This window comes from Danio rerio, chromosome 19 (genome assembly GCF_049306965.1).
Source record: "Danio rerio strain Tuebingen ecotype United States chromosome 19, GRCz12tu, whole genome shotgun sequence".
Taxonomy (NCBI): Eukaryota; Metazoa; Chordata; class Actinopteri; order Cypriniformes; family Danionidae; genus Danio; species Danio rerio.
The window spans coordinates 7991407-8011912 of NC_133194.1; the positions used below are offsets into that span (position 1 = coordinate 7991407).

Sequence of the window (20506 nt, forward strand, 5' to 3'; positions counted from 1 at the left end):
CGTTATGCTGACTCATACACATTACTTGATTTTGACTTTAAACGACAAACATTTATGTAAATAATGAGTCATATGCTTCTCTGATGAAAGAACACTGTACAGTTATAAAAGCTTAAGATGAGCTAACGTTAACTACCTAGCTTGTTGTTTTGCTAGTTAGTCTGGTGCCAACGGCTAGCTATTGTTTTCAAGTAAATAAAACAACAATAAAATGTTTTTGGCAAACTGCAATTTGTAAGTTTAAACCACTCAGCACCACAGTTCACATAATACAGAAAAACACTGGAATGTTTTCCCATTAAAGAACGAAATCACATCTTGGATGGCAAAGGCATGAATAAATAATGTATTTTCTTATTCTAGATATAAACTGATCTTTAAAAGGAAAAGATTACAAAAAAGTGAAAATTTATTCTCACTATTTACTCTCCTCAAGTGGTTTCAAATACTGTGGAGGTCAATGGTTACAGGTTTCCAATATTTTTCCAAATATCTTCTTTTGTGTCCAACTGAAGAACGGCACTCATAAAGGTTTGACACAAGTAAAGGGCTGAGTAAATGATGACAGAATTTAGATTTTTGGGTGAAGTCATCCTTTAAGACAGGGGGCATCAAAAGTTTTCTCAGACATGTCCCAGCTCCAATCCTACCCCTAATCAAGTTTTTACTAGCCATACATAAAAACTTCCAGGCACGTGTGTTGAGGCAAGTTCTTTAAGATAAGGCAAGTGCTTTAAGATATATTATCACTATTTTGCAGCCCACAATAAGAAAGGTTTATCTCTGACCGTGAGATGGCGCCAGTGTGTGATCCGGGCGGGGCGCCTCCACCATCATCATCATACGCTGCTAATGGTTACAGGCTGCTGGATTACTGCGTCTCTTGTCTTGCACCGTTAAGAAAAAAACAGCAATCGTGTTATAAATAACCCTACTGATATTTACTAATCATTCAGCCAACGGTAAGATTTTTTCCTCACAGATATTTTTCTTTTTCAACTGATTATTCTTCAAGAGCTTTTACGCTGTCGTGACGCGCTGGATGTAAACACTGGATGAATTCCATTGACTGCTATTCAATATAGCGAATTTATAGGCGAAATACTGTTTATTTGTTCGTTGTTTTTCAAGTTTTGGCTTTTATTCGACAAAGAAAATACATTTTGCTTTTGTTCTTTCAGTAGGGTACGATATTAGGCAACGTTTAAAAAATATGAATATTATAGCTCTAATATAATTATGGAGGCACCTCCCAATGCGCCCAGCCCGTGAGACTAGAGAGACGATATAATACGTAAAAATGCATTTTTTTTTCATTCAAAGAATCTACGAAATAAATTATAATTAACGGTTGTGTATTTGATATCAAATTAGTAGAAATGCACTTAATTTTTCATCTGTCACATTTAGTGCTCTGGCAGGTATTTCTTGTATGTTTCTTGTATTTGTATTCCTCTTCCGTTTATGCTTAACTTAATTATCAAGGCAAGCCCACCATTTCCGAGAAGCAGCGATCGATAAAGCTACTTAAGCTTTGCTAAATGTATGACAGGGATTGAGGAGGAATGCGAATTTTAAAAGGATATTGATTGATATAAATTGCTTTTTTTGTTCTTTGCATTTGGAAACTGTGGTTATGTTAAACTTTGGTATGATGCTTCTGTCTTTATAAAAAAATTATTATTTAATTTTAATTTGCGTTTTGAAAACGTAATGTTTGCATATTTTAATTATGATAATCTAAATAATGTTTTTGTTATTAATCTATGAATTTTGTTTTTTGTAATCATAAGCGAAAATTTTCAAAGAAAAAACCCTGCTTCACTTTGTTTTATAAAGAACTGATAAATGGCTTTTGTAGTATTCAACATATTGCTCATAGAAAAGCCATTAAAACTGTCCATTTGTGCTCTGTTTACTTCATTTTTTTGATTAATGTAAAGGTCCTGCTTGTTTGTTATTGTAAGAATTTTATTTCATTATTTATACTCTTGTTTTTTGTGTTTGTTTTATTTCTTTTATTTTTTGTACTGTTATTTTTTGTTAGTATTATTTACCTTCTATCACTGTGGCATTGTTTTGTTTGTTCTATTGTCATGTATTTGTTGTTTAATAATATTAATACATTTGTTTTTATAATTTGTTTTATTTCGGCTAGAATAAAAGCAGTTTTAAATTTTTTAAAAGCCATTTTAAGGACAAAATTATTAGCCCATTTAAGCTATTTTTTTCCTGATAGTCTACAGAACAAACCATCGGTATACAATAACTTGCCTAATTATCCTAACCTGCCTAGTTAACCTGATTAACCTAGTTAAGCCTTTAAATGTCACTTTAAGCGGTATAGAAGTGTCTTGAAAAATATCTAGTCATATTATTTACTGTCATCATGACAAAGATAAAATAAATCAGTTATTAATAATGTGTTGAAGAAATCTTCTCTCTGTTGAACAGAAATTGGGGGAAAAAATAAACAAGGGGGCTAATAATTCTGACTTCAACTGTATAGTTCCCTAGTGATTGTAACTGTATTCTGCTGTTTTCATCTTTCTGTTTTCTCAACAGTCTAAAAATGTTTTATACCTGCGGTCCCAATGAGGCAATGGTGGTGTCAGGTAAGACTAAATATCACCATGTGTCTATATATCCAGTAGAGAACATAAAAACATCTTAACCTGCATGACGTGACTTCAATTTCAGGTTTCTGCCGTTCTCCACCAGTCATGATCTCTGGTGGGAGAGTGTTTGTTTTTCCATGCGTCCAGCAGATTCAAAGGTATGATCCTCTCTGTGTGTCTGTTTGTATATTATTGCATGCATGGTTTTCATAACGAGTATGATCTTTTTCTATCTTTCTTTTCGATCTCAGGATCTCTCTGAATACTCTGACGCTGAATGTAAAAAGCGACAAAGTGTACACACGTCATGGAGTGCCCATCTCCGTCACTGGAATCGCACAGGTTAATAATTAACATGCACACACTCTCAAATAGGCTGCAAACATAATCTAAAGTTTAGGAAATTCGAAATGTTCTTTTGTTTATTTAAAATGTCCCAGATTGTCTTTTATTATATATATATATATATATATATATATATATATATATATATATATATATATATATATATATATATATATATATATATATTTGAAATAGGCTCATTTACAGGTCACCTAGAGTTAAACAGTTGAGTTTTAGCATTTTTTTATCTATTTAGTCTTACTTTTGATCTGGTGGTAGCACTTTTAGCTTAGAGTAACGGAGGCTAGTGTGTGCTGTGCAGGTAAACCTCACTCCTCTGACCTCTAAAGGTGCTCTAGCGACAGACGCTAGAGGCCATGGTCTTTAGTCTCCTTGTTAGAGCAACCGACTCCCATGCGGAAGGTCACCGGTTCGATACCAGCTCGGAGCGGGTTGGGCGGTGTAGGACCGGTGGGGTTACATTGGTGCCGTGACCCGGATGGGAGTGAGGTTTAAGCCTGGTTTATACTTCTGCGTCAAGTGACCGGCGTAACCCACGGCGCATGCAACGCGCGTGGCTGTGCATTTATACTTCTGCGCGCTGTCTCTGTTGGTCTGCATTAACACTTCCGAAACGCTAGTTGGCAGTGAGGTGTAAATGTTCCTGTGTCGAGTTTCTTCGCTGCTTTTTTGCTTTTCCTGAACACTTCCGGGATGTACAAGTGGCTCAAACTCGCTCATTTTGAGGCAGGAACTGGCGGACGAGCAACAACTTTAACTATGAGGTAAACACAAAACAAAACTTTCCATCCCGAGCTCCTTCACGGGACTTCACACTTGTAAACAATCGCTACATTGGGTTCGCGGCATTTGTGCAGCTCCCGGTCCCGCCCCGACTCGTCAGCGCTACCAAGCCGACCAATCACAGAGCTTGCGCTACGCATCGTTGCGACGTGTAGTTACATTTTTTGAGAGGTGCACGTCAGTGACGGCCACGGCGAAGGGCTATGCGTCAGCACTGTAGCATACGCCGGTGTTTGACGCAGAAGTATAAATCAGCCTTAACGGGGGTGAGTGTAACGGAGGCCAGCTAGTGTGTACTGTGCAGGTAAACCTCACTCCTCTGACCTGTAAAGGTGCTCTAGCGACTGACACTAGAGGCCATGGTCTCTAGCCTCCTTGTTAGAGCACGCGACTCCCATGCGGAAGGTCGCCGGTTCGATACCAGCTCGGAGTGGGTTGGGTAGCGTAGGACTGGCGGGGTTACATTGTCTTAGCTAATAAATCATTGATTCGGATTAGAACATTAGCATCTGGCTCACAAAAAAAAAAAGTTTGGATAATTCTCCTATTTGAAGCTTCTGTACTATCTTCAGTAGTTCTATCATGTACCAAGACCAACGAAAATCGAAAAGTAAAGGGTCAAGCTGGAAAATTAACTTTTTCTTTTTGAGCGAGATGCTAATGGACTAATCTGATTCAATGAGCTAAGCTAAAAGTGCTCTGGAAATTGGCTGAATGGATTCAAAAATGGTAAAACTGAAATGTTTAACTCTAGGGGAGATGTAAAATGAGTCTATTTATGAAAAAAGTGGAGTGTTTCTTTAATCTTTCTGTAGATAGTCAGATGTTCTTGATTTTTATATGGACAAACAGAATTGTTTCTCTCCCTCAGATGAAGATTCAAGGACAGAATAAGCAGATGTTGGCTGCAGCGTGTCAGATGTTTTTGGGCAAGTCAGACAGTGAAATTGCCCACATCGCCTTGGAAACGCTGGAGGGCCACCAGAGAGCCATCATTGCTCACCTCACTGTGGAGGTAAATGCATACAGTGTGCAAACAGTGCTCATCATGCAAAAATATGGCACTCTGCGTATTTGGAATGGGTAATACAGCCAAATAAAACATCACTATAAAATATTTTGTTTCAAAAAGAAAGTACTGATATGTTTTATCGTACTTGGCAAGCTATTTTAGATCACATTAAAAAATAAACCCTTCGTTATTTTTGGAGTAGAACTTTCCCTGATCTCTCTCTTTCCTTCTCCTAATTCCTTTTGTATATTATTATTTATTTGTATTTTATTTTAATATTATAAATATATTTTAATAGAACCTAAATGTATATGCGTGCAACAAGTTTTATTTGTTTGTATATAATAAAGAAAAAGTTCAAAATCTGTATTGCATGTTTCATATACTTTTGAACACAAAATATATATATATATAAATTTTGTAGCAGTCAATATCAATGATTATCATGATCAATGTAAAATCTTTATTCATATCAAGTTTAAAGGCAGATTGTTTTATTTGAGTTTAGTTGAGTTTTGCCATTTTTGTATCCATTCAGCTGATCTCCAGGTCTGACTAGAGCACTTTTAGCTTCGCTTAGCATAAATGATTGAATTGGATTAGACCATTAGCATTTCGTTAAAAAAAAAAAAGTTTCAATATTTTTCCTGTGTAAAGGTGATAAAAATATCACAATAAAATATTCTGTATCAGTCGATATTGATGGTCATCATGATAAATGTAATTGGGATGGGAGAATAGACGTGATGGTAGTATCCAAGTAATAAAGGTGTAGGCGGGGGCTGTTGCGGGTTTGTGGTGTTACTAAATGAACCATTGACCATGCTCTAGCAGCGGGATTATACCAAAGTTGAGGAGTACCAAAAGGTTGAAATGTAATTATGGGAGTTTTCTGGAAGAAATAACAAAACGGCAGAGTGGCAGAAGATGAGTGTGAAATACAGGAGACTCGCGGAAAAAAACTGAAGTGTTGACAGGTATGGTTTAAAGGTCTTAACATTTTGAGTGAAAAGTAAACAAAAACAGTAAGCTTACTTTTGTGGCGCTTTGTCAGAACATCACAAACATGTCAACCAGATCAACATTTCACAAATCTGAGATATAATATTCACATTATTCATATTTAGAAAACTCGTATTGAAAGAAGTTTTTGTATATAAATCTTTAGGTGATCATAATCATAGGTTAAAATGTGCATATATCATCCCATTACCATGTTGTTACAACCTAACCAGTAACTAAGTGGTTTCTATGATAAACACTAGCCTGAATGCATTAATTATGAATACAAATCCATATGTAATGTAATGTGTATTTATATAGCGCATTTATTGTGTATGGCCATACACCCGAAGCGCTTCACAATCATGATGGGGGTCTCTCCACACCACCACCAGTGTGCAGCATCCACTTGGATGGTGCGACGGCAGCCACAGGACAACGGCGCCAGTGCGCTCACCACACCAGCTGTTGGAGGAGTGGAGAGACAGTGATAGAGCCAATTCGGTTGAAGGGGATGATTGGGAGGCCATGATCGGATAGAGGGACTTTGGCCAGGACACCGGGGTTACACCCCTGCTCTTTCACGATATGTTATAGCTTTATAATAATTATAACAATAATTAACTGTAATTATATTCCATGAATACATGTCTACATTAGTCATTTAATGCAGTGTAAATGTATATCTTCCAGTTCTGCCACAACTATGGTGCAGTTACTGGTTCTCCAATAAATTCACTGAATTATTATAAACATTATTCAGTGTAGTGACTTTAAAGTTCGCATGAACCGGACGCTGCGATTGTTATTTTTTTTCTGTATTGTGATGCAGTTACTAGGGAAACAGAATATTAAAAAAGAAAACAGTGGGCGTGGCTTGGACTGAATGGATGTAGTAAAGTAAACGTTTCATTCAGAAAGATCAGCAACTCACAGAATGGTAACTTCCACGTTGCTGGAGACGATGTAACAATTTTATGGCTGATTATTATCATATATTCTGGAATTGTCCAGCAATCCAATCTTATTGGTTAATGGTGGTCACTGAAATTGAATCAATACTGGGTTTTAAGATTGATCATAGCTTTGGTACTATATATTTACGAAACATACAAACCGATTTTAATGCACAAGACAAATACCTTCTCATAATACTATTAGTTGCTAGTAAAAAAGTAATAACCAAGAAATGGTTGGAAGAGATTCCACCAACAAAGGATGAGTGGATAACAATTGTAGATAATATGTTTGAAATGGAGAAACTCACCTTTTCTTTAAAACTAAACATGGATAAATGTTATAAAAATTGGTCAAAATTGTTTATATATAAGAATACAGAAAATATATAATTTGCTAGAAAATGCTTTGCAATGAGTTCGAACCCCCCTCCCCTTATTTATATTTTTATTTTTATTATTACTTTATTTTTTTCAATATATGTACATGTATATGTATATTATATATGTGTAATATTTAGTTTGGACCGCACATTACAGATTGTAAAAGGCTGAATCATATGGACTTGAAGGAAACTATGTTGGTGTTTATGCTTATAATACAGTACCTTTTACAGGTGGGTTGGGGTGGGGGCAAATGGGAGAGTAACCTGTACTATAAAACGACTGTATAAGAAGAATGAAAAAGTTGTATGTGATGCCTCTGCTGATCTGTTTGTTCCGTTTTGTTAAAACGAATAAAAAACAAAAGGAAAAAAAAAAAGGAAAGATCAGCAACAGGGTTTTGAAAGAATTATTACAACCTAACAGACGCCACCTTGTCACCATTTTTTTATTGTCAAAACTGACAGTTGAAGGGGCGTGGTTAAGTGTGTAAGCCATGCCCATTACCTCAAAATCACTTAATCTAAAAAATTAAACTGAAAACAAACAGGAAGTGCATTTTCAGATTTTAATTAAAGATTAGAAGGGCAAACTGTTTTTTTTCTTAATGACATGAAGAGATTAATTGTTCAACAAAAATCTGGCAATGTGAGCTAACAAAATCATGTTTAGTTTGATTTCTTGAGTACTTTAACACTTCTTTGACATCTTTAGGAGATCTACAAAGACCGCAAGAAGTTCTCCGAGCAGGTGTTCAAGGTGGCTTCATCTGACCTGGTGAACATGGGCATCAGTGTGGTCAGCTACACACTCAAAGACGTTCACGATGACCAGGTCTGTTAGCCCTATTTGTGTCACCGTGTTTATCAATTTCAGTATTTGAAGGGTTAGTTCACCTAAAAATGAACAATTACAAATTACCCTTATGTCGTTTCAATACCACAACTTTCATTCATCATTGTAACAAAATTTAAGATATTTTAGATCAAATCTTAGAGCTCCCTCATTCCTGTAGTAAACTTACACCCTGACCAAATGCGACAGATAGAGGCGAACAGGCCCGGATTGGCTAATCGGGAGGATCGGGAGAATTCCCGGTGGGCCGGTCCATTTTTTGGCCGCGAGGGCCGGTGTCCCTAGCTCCAGAATCTGTTGCTTACAGCAGTCACACTTTTAAATGAATGTATTTATTTACTTGACCACAGTCTTCTTATTCAATATTTTACCGCAGCTCTGCTCTTTTTATCTATTTTCTCGCAGCCTCGTGATCAACATGCAGCCTGCAGGTTGATTGTCATGTAACTGTTGTGGTCGAGTGGTTAGCACGTTAGGTTTCAACACCACCAACCCGGGTTTGATCCTCGTCTGAGTAATTTGTTTTTGCATTTTTATTGTTAAGACATAAAATACTGTCAGGGTTGTTGAACATTTGAAGTTCTAAAGCAGCTGTTTTCTCAAAAAAGACGTGATAGTTTAATTAGCAACTGAATTGGAAATGACCTTATTTCAATATAGTCAGTCGTGAACTGAGGTGGGCCGGTCTGAAGCTTGAAACTCCAGGGCTGAAAAGGAGTCCCACTCCGGCCCTGGAGGAGAACAAAGTCATATTTGCAGTTTTTGAGCACACAAAAGTGTTCTTGGAGCTTCATATGATTACAGCTGGATCACCGAAGTCACATGAAATGTTTCGACAAGGTTTTTAGTTTCTTTCTGCACTCTAGCCTAGTATTACTGCTGTCTGTGTAGGGTCAGAGAGCTCCAGGATTCATCTAAAGTATATTAATTTGTGTTCTGAAGAGGAACGAAGGTAATAGGAGTCGGAATGGAAGTAGTAGTGATCTGCACTCATATAAATATTTCATATTAATGGGTTTTTATTTTACTTGTTTTTTTCAGGAAAGAAAACCACAAAGGTTTCAGATCTTTAATTTACAATGTAGAAAACAATGACTGTATATTTTGATGATTTTAGTTGTTGGATTTTTCATTGTTATACAGTTTGGGTGATGGTGAAATAGAATAACTGATGATTACATGATTTTGTATGTGAGTTTTCTGAACAATCTATCCTTTTTCTTTAATGACGGTGATGTCTTTTTGAGGATGTGATACATCTCATGATCAATATTGTCCAATATGTATATGGAAGTAATATGACTCTTTAATGGTTGAAAATTGAATAATTAATGACTTAAAGGTGATTGAAGACTTTAAAGAGGGTGGAGGTAGTAAATGGTTTTTACACAGTGGGGAATGCCTTGAGTTTTGCTTAATGAAGAATGTAAAATAAAACCAAACTATTTAATATACTTGAAATAAGCTGCCAACAACCTAAACAAAGCAAGAGCGTGGTGCAGACCATATTATTAAACAACATGAAAGAAGATGAATATAATGAAACAATCCTTTATCATTGAATCAGATTAGACCATTAGCTTCTAGCTAAAAAAAAAAGTTTTAATAATTCTCCCATTTAAAGCTTGACCTGTCTGTAGATTCATCATACACTAAGACAGACAGAAAATAAAAAGTACAGGGTCAAGCTTTAAACAGGAAAATGATCGAAACTCTTTTTATTATTGAGTGAGATGCTAATGGTCTAATTCGATTCAATTGTTTATGCTTAGCTAACCATACTATTAAACAACAGGAGAGAAGACATTGTCATTTCTGGGTGAAATAATCCTTTAAATGGCTTAAAACCACGAGATGTGTTGAATCAAGTCTTTTTTTGTTGTTGTTCAGGATTACCTGCACTCTTTGGGAAAGGCCCGTACTGCACAAGTGCAGAAGGATGCTCGTATCGGTGAAGCTAAGAACAAAAGAGATGCAGTAATCAGGGTGAGACTTTCCTCTAAATACAGGCTACTTTCTAAATATCACCTCATAAGTATTTGATTATACCTCTTCATTTCTCACTTTCTCTTATAGGAGGCTCATGCTATGCAGGAGAAGGTGTCTGCTCAGTACATGAATGAGATCGAGATGGCTAAAGCGCAGAGAGACTACGAGCTGAAGAAGGCCATCTACGACATTGAGGTCTTCACCAAAAAAGCGGAATCTGAAATGGCCTATCAGCTCCAGGTAAAAACACAGAAAAGACTTTTGGTAGCCCTTTATGATCTAATAGACCTTCTAGTCCTTAAAACACATATTAGTAGGGCTCTATGGAATTCATTTGATTATTATTATTTGATTTCTTTTGGATACCGTTGCTCCATTTTCACTTTGTACTAAAATATATTTAGTAATCAAAAGTCATGTCCAGCGGCGACCCGGGTTCGATTCCGCCTCGCGGTCCTATGCTTCCCCTTTCTCTGCTCCCCATGCTTCCTGTCAATTCTCTCTACTGTACTATCAAAAATAAAGATGAAAATCCCGAAAAAATAATTATAAAAAAAAAAAAGTCATGTCCACTTTATTGTAAACAACAAATGATATAAAAGTCAACAAAATTGAAATTTTAGGAACCCTATAAAATGTTTTAAGTTTTTTTTTTACTCAAAGAGTTAGTTCACAAAAAACGAAAAAATACTCTATTTACATTCCCTTAAGTGGTTCCAGATCTTTATGAGTTTTTTCTGAGGAACACAAAAGAAGATAACCTGAAGTAAACTGAAAATACTCATACTAACACTCCAAATACTATGGAAGTCAATGGTTACAGGTTTCCAACATTTTTCAAAATATCTTCAACATAAGAAAAAGACATTTTTGCACGAACTAACCCTTTAAAAAGTAAAATTAAACTAGACTTTTATTTTAACGGATTGTCGTGATTCGTGAACATGCTGTGAGTTTTCATGTGTACGTTATGATGATAGCTCCGGAAATTAAGTTCACATATATGGACATACAGCCTGTTCTACAAAACAAAAAATCACAAAGACACAAAGAATATGCAGATATCATATTTATAAAATAGAGAAAATAGGACAAATATGTCACTTCACCTATGCTTGTTGCATATATTTGTGTCCAACATGGTCTCACACACAACCACAGCGCATCTAAGAGACTAAAATGAAATCAATATTTTACTCTAAAACAGGGGTCACCAATCCTGGTCCTGGAGGGCCGGTGTCCCTGCAGGGTTTAGCTCCAACCTTGCCTCAACACACCTGCCTGGATGTTTCAAGTATACCTAGCAGGACCTTGATTAGCTTGTTCAGGTGTGTTTAATTAGGGTTGGAGCTAAAATCTGTAGGACACCGGCCCTCCAGGAACAAGTTTGGTGACCACTGCTCTAAAAAATAAATACTGATGATGCTCCGTCTGATAATAGCGTGTTTTGTTCCTTCAAATCTTCCACATGTTTCTCTCAACTACCTTTTATGTCATTTATTCACGACTTCACTACTTTTTCGCATGGTCGAGATCTAAGCCCTTTGCTTAACCTTCTGGTGATCAGAAAACTCGCACAACCGCTAACAATAAAACAACAGTATTTAAAGAACATGTATAATTTAGGATTAGATCCTCATGTCTGATGAACTACTTATTCATAAAGTCTGGAAATAACCTACAAAATTAGTGAAATTTACATCTACTTGAAATTTACGTGTTCACAATCCACTGCAAAAACACTGTGCTGTACTTTTGTCTAGGTGGCGAAGACAAAGCAGCGGATCGAGGAGGAGAAGATGCAGGTGCTGGTGGTGGAGCGATCGCAACAAATCACGCTGCAGGAGCAGGAGATCTCACGCAAAGAGAAGGAGCTGGAGGCCAAAGTCAAGAAGCCCGCCGAGGCCGAGCGATACCGCCTGGAGAAACTGGCTGAAGCCGAGCGGTGAGATACGCACCAGTTCAACTTCTTACGTTTACTTAAAATAGAAAATGAAAGTGAATTTAAACAAACGCCAACATTTCCTCAAATCGTCATAGATAGATATGACACTAACAATTTTGCACCAGTGTCATCATGCTAATTGTGATTATTTTATATAACAAACGCACAACTAAACTGCATTACAGTTACATCACCACTACACCTAACAATTTCTATTATTTTAGGTTACGGTACCGCCTACAAAAGTCACAGATCTAATCAAAACACAAGGATTTGCATGAGAAGTGTAAGGCCCTGTCCACACGAACATGGGTATTTTCAAAAACGCATCTTTTTCCACAGTTTTGCTGTTTCTCTGCACGAAAACGTGTGACTAAAACAAAAATTTTATGAAAACTCCAGCTAAGGGTGAAGACATTCTGAAACTCCAGGTACAGTGTGGTCATGTGGACACTATAACTGGAGTTTTTACCTCATCACATCAGCGTGTACGCTCTTTTTTCCTTTCTAAAAGGGCAACTCGGCTAGGTTCATAGCAAATGCAGAAAATTAAAATGTTGCAAATACGTGGCAAATGCACCAAGGCACAAATGAAAATCCACTTCTGTTCTCAAGTTTGCGTTGTCTTGTATATAGAATCTACTAGCGACAAAAACTTAACCAGACTAAAAGTGTCATTATCTCTGCCTTTTGGTTTCGGTGTGCCCTTAACATGCATCACAGAGCATTTTTGTGTTCTCATGTGGATTCTTTTTTAAACTAAAGCGGGGAAAACTTAAAAAAAAAAAAAAGTACCCATGTACGTGAGGGCATGGCCTAAGAAACTTTCCTACACACAGTTGTTTCGTAGACAAAAACCAGACAAATGTCTTAAAATACAGAATTAGATCAATGCCTGTGATTGCCGTAACATTAACGCAGTATGAGGGAAACAGTTGATTCCAATGTGCATTATTTTCTAATAATTCAACAGCCCATTACACTACCCTGACACTAACTTGACCATTTAATGCTCTTCAACAGCCTTCAGCTCATCATGGAGGCAGAAGCAGAGGCTGAATCCATCAGAGTAAGCGATTTATCATATTTGTCATTCAGAACAGCATGCTTTTCTTACATTTTTTGTCTTGTTTCTAGTCCAAATTTCTAAAAAAGTATTTGATCAAGAAGAATTTTCTACGCAAGCAAAAAGCATCTTCTTGTTTTCAGAAATAATATGCCAAAATTAAGTAGGGTTTTTTTTTTGCATAAAACAAGCTAAATAATCTCATATCAAAAGGAAAAACACAATTACTTTGCTTGTTTTAACGTCTTAAGGCCAAAGGTGTTTTTTTTACATGCATTTTTATTTTTCTTTGCTATATGGGCTTATTGGAACCTACTCAGAATAAAACCTAAGTATCATCTTTTGATGTGATGTACTTTAAGAGAAAAATGATGTCCAAATATGTGGATTTGTGGTCCGGATTTACATAAAACACTTTTTCCTGCCTGTTTTGTAATGCATGTTTAACATGGAACATTTTTGAACATATTTTGACTTTCAGAGAGTAAAAAAAAAATTTTTTCCCCATTTTGGACAGTTAAAAATAGTGTTTGGGACATTTCATATGCTGCAAAATGAAGGATGACACTGTATGTCTGTAACAAAATATAAAACATTCTAAATATTTTAAATAGTCACTTAAGAACTCACATGTGCTGTCCACATATGTGGTCACCAAGGCCTAGGAATTAAAGGAAAAACCTACTTAATTTTGGCATATTATTTCTGAAAACAAGACAATAAGGCCGCATTTTCACTGCACTGTTCGAGTGAATAAACTCCGATTTGTTTTCTCCCATGTGGCACAGATCTGATATGGCCCATGTACATGTAAGCAGGAACAAATCACATGGACTCCAATTTACTCAAATCAGATTCAAGCCTTGTTCATATGTGGAAATTTATCCAATATGAATCAGATCTGTGTTCTCGTGTCTGCAGTGTAAGCAGGTAGAACGGATTTTCACCTGTCAATGAGAGTCGCACGTCATTAAAAACCGTAGCGAGTGACGTCAAGTCTGACACTTTCATTTCAGAACAGACCTCAGCAGAGACGCAAACCTTAAATCTCATACACGAGGACTAAAACAGCTTTTATATTGTTGTATAGCACAGGTATAAGCATGTTAACGAGAGCGAGAGAGAGCAGTGTCCGCCACGTAACCAATATAAACTAGTGCATACATCACATGCATAAATCATGCCATAGACATTATATTATATTTATTATAGACTCTTTAATTATCAGCTGTTAGTCAGCGCCTGCTTTTTTTTTTCCTGATCATTGCGTCTCTGCCGTGTGTTGAAAGATGATGTAAGCAGGTCAGCAAACAAATCGGATACAGTCACAAAATCGGAATTGACCATCAAGATCTGCAGTGTAAATGCAGCCTAACTTGTGCTGGTCTAGAAAATGCTTCTAGATTGAAGACTATTTAGATATTTGGACTAAAAACAAGACAAAAAAAATTGAAGAAAAGGATTTTTGCAGTGTATGTATGACAAATAATTATGAACAAGACGAAAAACTTAAGTAAATAAATATGTTTTTAACTTTAAGGGTTAGTTTACCCCAAAATAAAAGTTTACTCACTATTTACTCAAGTGTTCAGAGTTTTGAGTTTCTTCTTTTGAACACAAAGATATCTTGATGATTGTTGGAACAAGTTAGCCACTGGAAGTACAATGGAAGTCAATGGATACTAGTTTCCAGCATTCTTCAAAATAATCTGGTGTTCAACAAAAGAAGGAACTCAAACAAGTGGAAAGTGAGAAAATAAAGGCAGATGATGATATTCTGGGGTAAATTCAGATATGAACTCAATTTACTGTGGTCAGGTGAGAGGAGAGGCAGAAGCGTACGCTGTGGAGGCTAAAGGTCGTGCTGAAGCAGAGCAGATGGCAAAGAAAGCTGAAGCCTTCCAGCACTACAAAGAAGGTGCAATGGTGGACATGCTGCTGGAGAAACTTCCAATGGTAAGACGCAATATTTGAGTTGACTTCTCTGCATGTGTGGAGGCAATATAGAAACGTTTTGCAAGTCAACATAAGCAGAAAGCAGTTGATTGAGTTGATGTCCTGTATTAATGGTAAATTGTATGTTTTCTCTTCATTAGATGGCTGATGAGATCAGTAAGCCTCTGTCAGCTACAAATAAGGTGACTATGGTCTCCAGCGGAGGTTCAGAGATTGGTGCTGCTAAACTGACAGGCGAAGTCCTCGACATCATGACCAAACTGCCTGAAACCATCGAGAAACTGACCGGCGTTAACATCTCCCAGGTCAAAATCATTATTATTATTTCAAATTATACACTAAAGTAGTTTTAATACAAGTGACTGTACTGGAGTGTGAATATGTTGATACTATATTGTTTACACTATTGACCTTATTCTTCATTGTGGAAGTGCGCTTGTTTTTGCGATTGTTTTAGAACTTAGAACTTTTGATTCAGTTGCCTAAGGTAGAAATGGACTAGGCATAATAAATGGCAGAAAACGGTCAAACTACTTGTTCTACAAACAAGTGTGTTCAAGGCTAGATAAAAAGTAGAATAATATAATGTTGAAAGATCAGTTTGCACCATCAAGCACAAGCAGCATAACAAGCTGTTTTTAATGTTAAAAAAATCAATGGAGTTGAACTAGAAGTCTTGAGTCAAAAATATTTCAATGGCTGCTCCTACTCGCATGTGAAGAACAAGGTTAATATAGTTGGCTAAAAAACATTATGGGTCAAGCAGTACATAAAAAAACAAAAACAAAGTAATCATAAAACAGTATAAAAACAGTACCAAGATGGCTGCTTAACCTTTGGTTTATGTAACATCATACAGTGCTTGTAAATAAATGTGGATAGAAACATAAAATGTAAATAAGTGGGCGTGGCTAATGCACGTGTGCCATGCGTGAGGCTTAGAAAGACACTCCATGTTTTCAACAAGAAGTGCTCGCTTAGTTTCTATATATTTATACACGATTTTATTTTTTTTTAAGGAAAAGATATTTCCTTAGTGTTTACATATTTATATTTTCATGTATACCTTTTTTTTCCAGTTACATATATTTGATATTGTAAGAAGATGTTACTTAAGGAATGTTTATAAAAACTGAAATGTTACACACAGTGGCATTTGTTGTTTCATGTAAAGTCATATTTTGTTTACTATATTTATAAGGTCCAAAACAAAATACAAAATTAGCAAAGGAGATCAACTCCACTTCTTTTCTTTAATATTCAAGCTGATGTGTTAGATACAGGGTTCATACACAATTTTGTTACTAAAATTCGGTGACTTATCTAGGACTTTCAAGTAAATTGCTAGGATCTAATGTGTCATGTAATTTCTACGTATACATTGTAAATAATAAGAAAAACAATGAATGTTCAAATTTTTTACGTCAATATAATAAAACATGCAACTATTTAGTTAAAATTTCTATTTATATCTATGTAAAACTAATTTAGATTATGCTTACACAGCACTAATAATGTGAGAGCACGTTTTTGACCAAGGATAGAATAGATTTGTATTCAATTATATATTTGTAAACTAATTTCCACAACTTTCTGGGTTTGGTTTATCTGTTTTTCTAAGACTTTTCCGGGGGTCCATTCTTAATACATTGATTACTCAGTTAGCTGGATTTGGTTATTGATGATTTGAAACAATCCAGGATCGTTTCGTTCTTCAAAACTCAGAATTTTAGTCATAGCAACAGGTCTGGTAGCTCAAACCTGTTTTTTTTTTTTTTAGGAAAATAATTTATGCAGTCATGCACATGTTTTAACAGATAATATGATGGTGATTTAATGGTTCTTAAATGTTGCAGACACCTTTACCAATATTAAAATGCTATTTTTGATGCTCAATTAAATTAAACAGCCAGTTATTCCTTATGCCAATTAAGAAACTTGAATAGGCTTAGGCTACTTTAATAAAGAAAATTAGCTCTAAATGTAAAGCTAAATAAATTGCTTAAATCACTCCACACATGAAAGTGCAAAACCTGCAGCTCACCACAAATGTGGAAAATTCATTCAAATCATTTACTATGAATTTGATGTAATTTTACTCACATGGATAATTCAATAATAATTAGATGATGTCATAACGCTGCCGTGCCGTCAGCCAATTGTTGCATTCCTGATCATAATTTTGTGGATCAATATATCTGTCCTTCACAACACATGCAGTGATCTCAGATCAGTTTATCCAGATATTTTAATCTGATTCACAAACTTATTTGAAGAACCAAATTAGCCAGAGATCACTTATCAAGATTAAAAGATCCAGGATCTGCCAAATCATCTTAGATCATTTAAGCGCGGTACGAAGAAAAGACCCCAGGTTTTCCATGACCGTTTAAACCCTGTACATAAAGCCTTTCTTTCCATTTTCTGGAATAACTACCTTTATTTTAAAAAAAAAAAACTTCATCGTGAACAATATTGTTACCATGATACAAACTTTCACATCCCATTAATTAAAATGTTGGTCATACTGCCCGTCCCTAATTTAATTAATATGTAGTTTGTGCATAAATATATATATTTACTGACTCCGCATTTCTCTTTCTCTTTAGGTGGCCCGAACCGGCTGAAGCAGTTCTCCGACATGAATACTGTATGCATGCTTCAGAAATCTTTTACATTTTTCTCTGACTTCTCACATTTTCCTTCATGTTCGTTTTCTCCAACTTCCTCCTCTTTCAATAAGTCCATTTCTACCTTCATCATTCCTATCTTCCACTATATCTCTATTGTTTCCCATGTTTCTCTCTCTCTCCACTTCCTGTCTGTCTTTGCCTTGCTGCCAAAACCCAAAGTGCATTGAAATCAAAACCTCCAGGGAAGAAAGCTGTTCTTTATATTTTGTAATGCAATCATAATAAGACAGTGAAGTCCAAGTATCCACTGAAAGCCATTAGTCGACGCAGCTTTTATCACATTCACCAGTCGTTTTTCCCTATAGAGTGCTTTTACATGTGGCCAGTGCATTCAGAGCTGTTATCATAGCTGAGCTTTCCATGGGAAAAGCCAAAGCAACTTGAAGGGAAACACGTTTCTGTTTCTGTGAGTGTAATACTTTCACTTTACCTCAGCGGTGTGTGTTTTAGCTATATTTGTTAGACACGACTACATTATTATAGGTTCAAATAGTACTCTGAAGATACTGCCAGTGTTTGAAGTGTTTATTCATATTATATCGAACAATCGAGTGTCTTTATATGTCTAGAAGAACTGTAGGTCGGTAATTATTCTATTTATTTGACAGATCTGTCATTTTAATGCTCTGTGCTGTCGTTTGAAGTGTTTTCACGCTTGACTGAAGAGTCTGAATATAGAAATCTGTACTGTTTCGTCCTAAAGAAGGCCATGTTGATGATATTGTGGCCATGTAGCAAATTTTTTAGGACTAGATTTACCAGGGAAACATGTTTGTTCTATTTATCTGTGTTCATCGGAGGATTTAGATAAAGACTATTTAAAGGGATAGTTCACCCAACAGTTCAAATTTGCTCATTATTTACGAGTGGTTATATAGAGCAGTGTTTCTCAACCACGTTCCTGGATGACCACCAGATCTGCACATTTCCCCATGTGTCCTTAACCAAACACACCTGATTCAGATCTTCAGCTCATTAGTAGAGATTGAAAGACCTGTAATGGGTGTGACAGACAAAGGAGACATCAAAGCATGCAGTGCTGGTGGTCCTCCAGGAACGTGGTTGAGAAACACTGATATGAAGGGCTTTGAGTTTAACAACAGCGCATTCCTAAATAAAATGTTTTATTATTATTATTATTATTATAAACATGATGACGTATTTTGATAAAAGCGGAAAACCGGTAACCATTGACTTCAATTGTAGGAAAAATAAATACTATAGAAGTCAATGGTTACAGGTTTTTAACATTCTTCAAAGTATCTTTTTTTGTGTTTAACAGATGAAAGAAGGTTTATAACAAGTAAAGAGTTAAAAAATAATGACAATTTTGAATTTTTGTGTGAACTACCCATGTAAAATGGCTTGAATATTACATAAAAAGAGATATTACGTTCAATACTTTTTATTAAATATGATTCTAGTTGATGATTTGTTTTTAATTATACAGTATTCAATATTGGTTATACTATGTAAATCTTTGATTACATCATGATTGTTGTGAATGTTGTTTTTTAAGTGTTTAAATGTCAGTACAATATATTGTTTTTTTAATGCACATTTCATAAAACACGTCATAATATGTTCATTACATTTAATATTTACTAACATTATTACGATGTATACACAGTTACGGTGTTTACTAGATGTTGTTACGTAACGCAAACTGAACTAACCCCACATTTACGACACACATTTTTACACTCTTCATGATTAATGGATTATTATGGCTGATATTTCTGATGCATCTTATGAACGCTAAATATGAAGGCCTGTTTATTTACTATTTGTGGTAAGATGTTTGTTAAAGGGATAGTTCACTTCATTCCCCTTTTACTCAAATTCTTCCAAAGGTGCTTTTTTCCATTTGACTTAAAAGAAGATATTTTGAAAAATGTTGGAAATCTGTAACCTTTATTACTATTGAAGTTAATGGTCACAGACTTCTAACATTCTTCAAATTATCTTCTTTTGTGTTCAACAGAAGAAAGAACTCCATAAAGGGATAACAGATGTTTCATTTTTGTGTGAACTATCCCTTTAAGCATATACCGTAATGTTTGGATAGATTATTAGTATTCTAGCTTGGGCATTAGACACTATGTAGGATAAGGTTGCGGGTAAGAAAACCTATATTTGTCAATAGATGCTTTTTTCTATTTTATACAGTATCTATATACTAATATCAATCACTCATGTGAAATGTTGCAGTTTCAACATGCATGCAAAGACTAACAAACCAAAACTGCTTTACTGTCTATTTGTGCTTCTATAAATGCCTTAAAGTAAACTCTCTCTCTACTAAAATAAACATTTAACTAAAGTCATATCTGTTCGGTCTCACTCTGTCAACCTAAAAAACTAAACGCAAGCATCATTTTCGTAGAGTTTGGAGCTATGAAGGTTAATGTTAAAGTCATTATTAATTTTCTTTCTTTTGTCAAATATTTCCCAAATGATGTATAACAGAGTAAGGATTTTTTACAGTATTTCTTATTTTCCTTCTAAAGAAAGTTTTTTTTAGCTAGAATGAAAGCAGATTAAAAAAAATTTAAACACCATTTTAAGATCAATACTATTAGCCCCCTTACAGGTGCTGTATGTAAGTTTTTGAATCTTCTAAGGCATAAAAATACCATAATATGTTGGCAGATATTTAAAAAACATGCCAAGTGAGCATTCTTGTTTATCTGAAAAGTAATGCTGAAGTCAGATATTCTGCTTTAATAATGTGTGTGCCAGAATGTCTCTTTGTTTTGTTTTCTTTAACCCACCCAATGCCAGTTTAGCCAATATTATCTCAGCACCCCGGGTTGCCTCGGTGGAAAACAGCATATTTCATTCATTCAGTCATGATGGCTCTCTAAGCATGAGTTTGTGA

At 35.5% G+C, this 20506-nt stretch overlaps 1 protein-coding gene across 2 annotated transcripts; it reads left to right on the forward strand.

The window, feature by feature from the left end:
• The first annotated feature begins 796 nt into the window (after nucleotides 1–796).
• On the forward strand, nucleotides 797–19952 carry flot1a (flotillin 1a). 2 transcript variants are annotated; one of them, XM_005159441.5, is made up of 13 exons: nucleotides 797–962; nucleotides 2566–2615; nucleotides 2701–2776; nucleotides 2870–2960; nucleotides 4639–4782; nucleotides 7836–7955; nucleotides 9867–9962; nucleotides 10053–10205; nucleotides 11729–11910; nucleotides 12934–12979; nucleotides 14795–14932; nucleotides 15073–15237; nucleotides 17542–19952. In XM_005159441.5, exons 2-13 carry the CDS (start codon nucleotides 2573–2575, stop codon nucleotides 17557–17559), a joined length of 1272 nt encoding a protein of 423 aa, XP_005159498.1. In that variant the 5' UTR covers nucleotides 797–962; nucleotides 2566–2572; the 3' UTR covers nucleotides 17560–19952. The 2 variants fall into 2 exon arrangements, with proteins under 2 accessions (XP_005159498.1, NP_570988.1); NM_130913.1 differs by having other exon boundaries at nucleotides 905–962; nucleotides 17785–17847.
• Nucleotides 19953–20506: the final 554 nt, after the last annotated feature.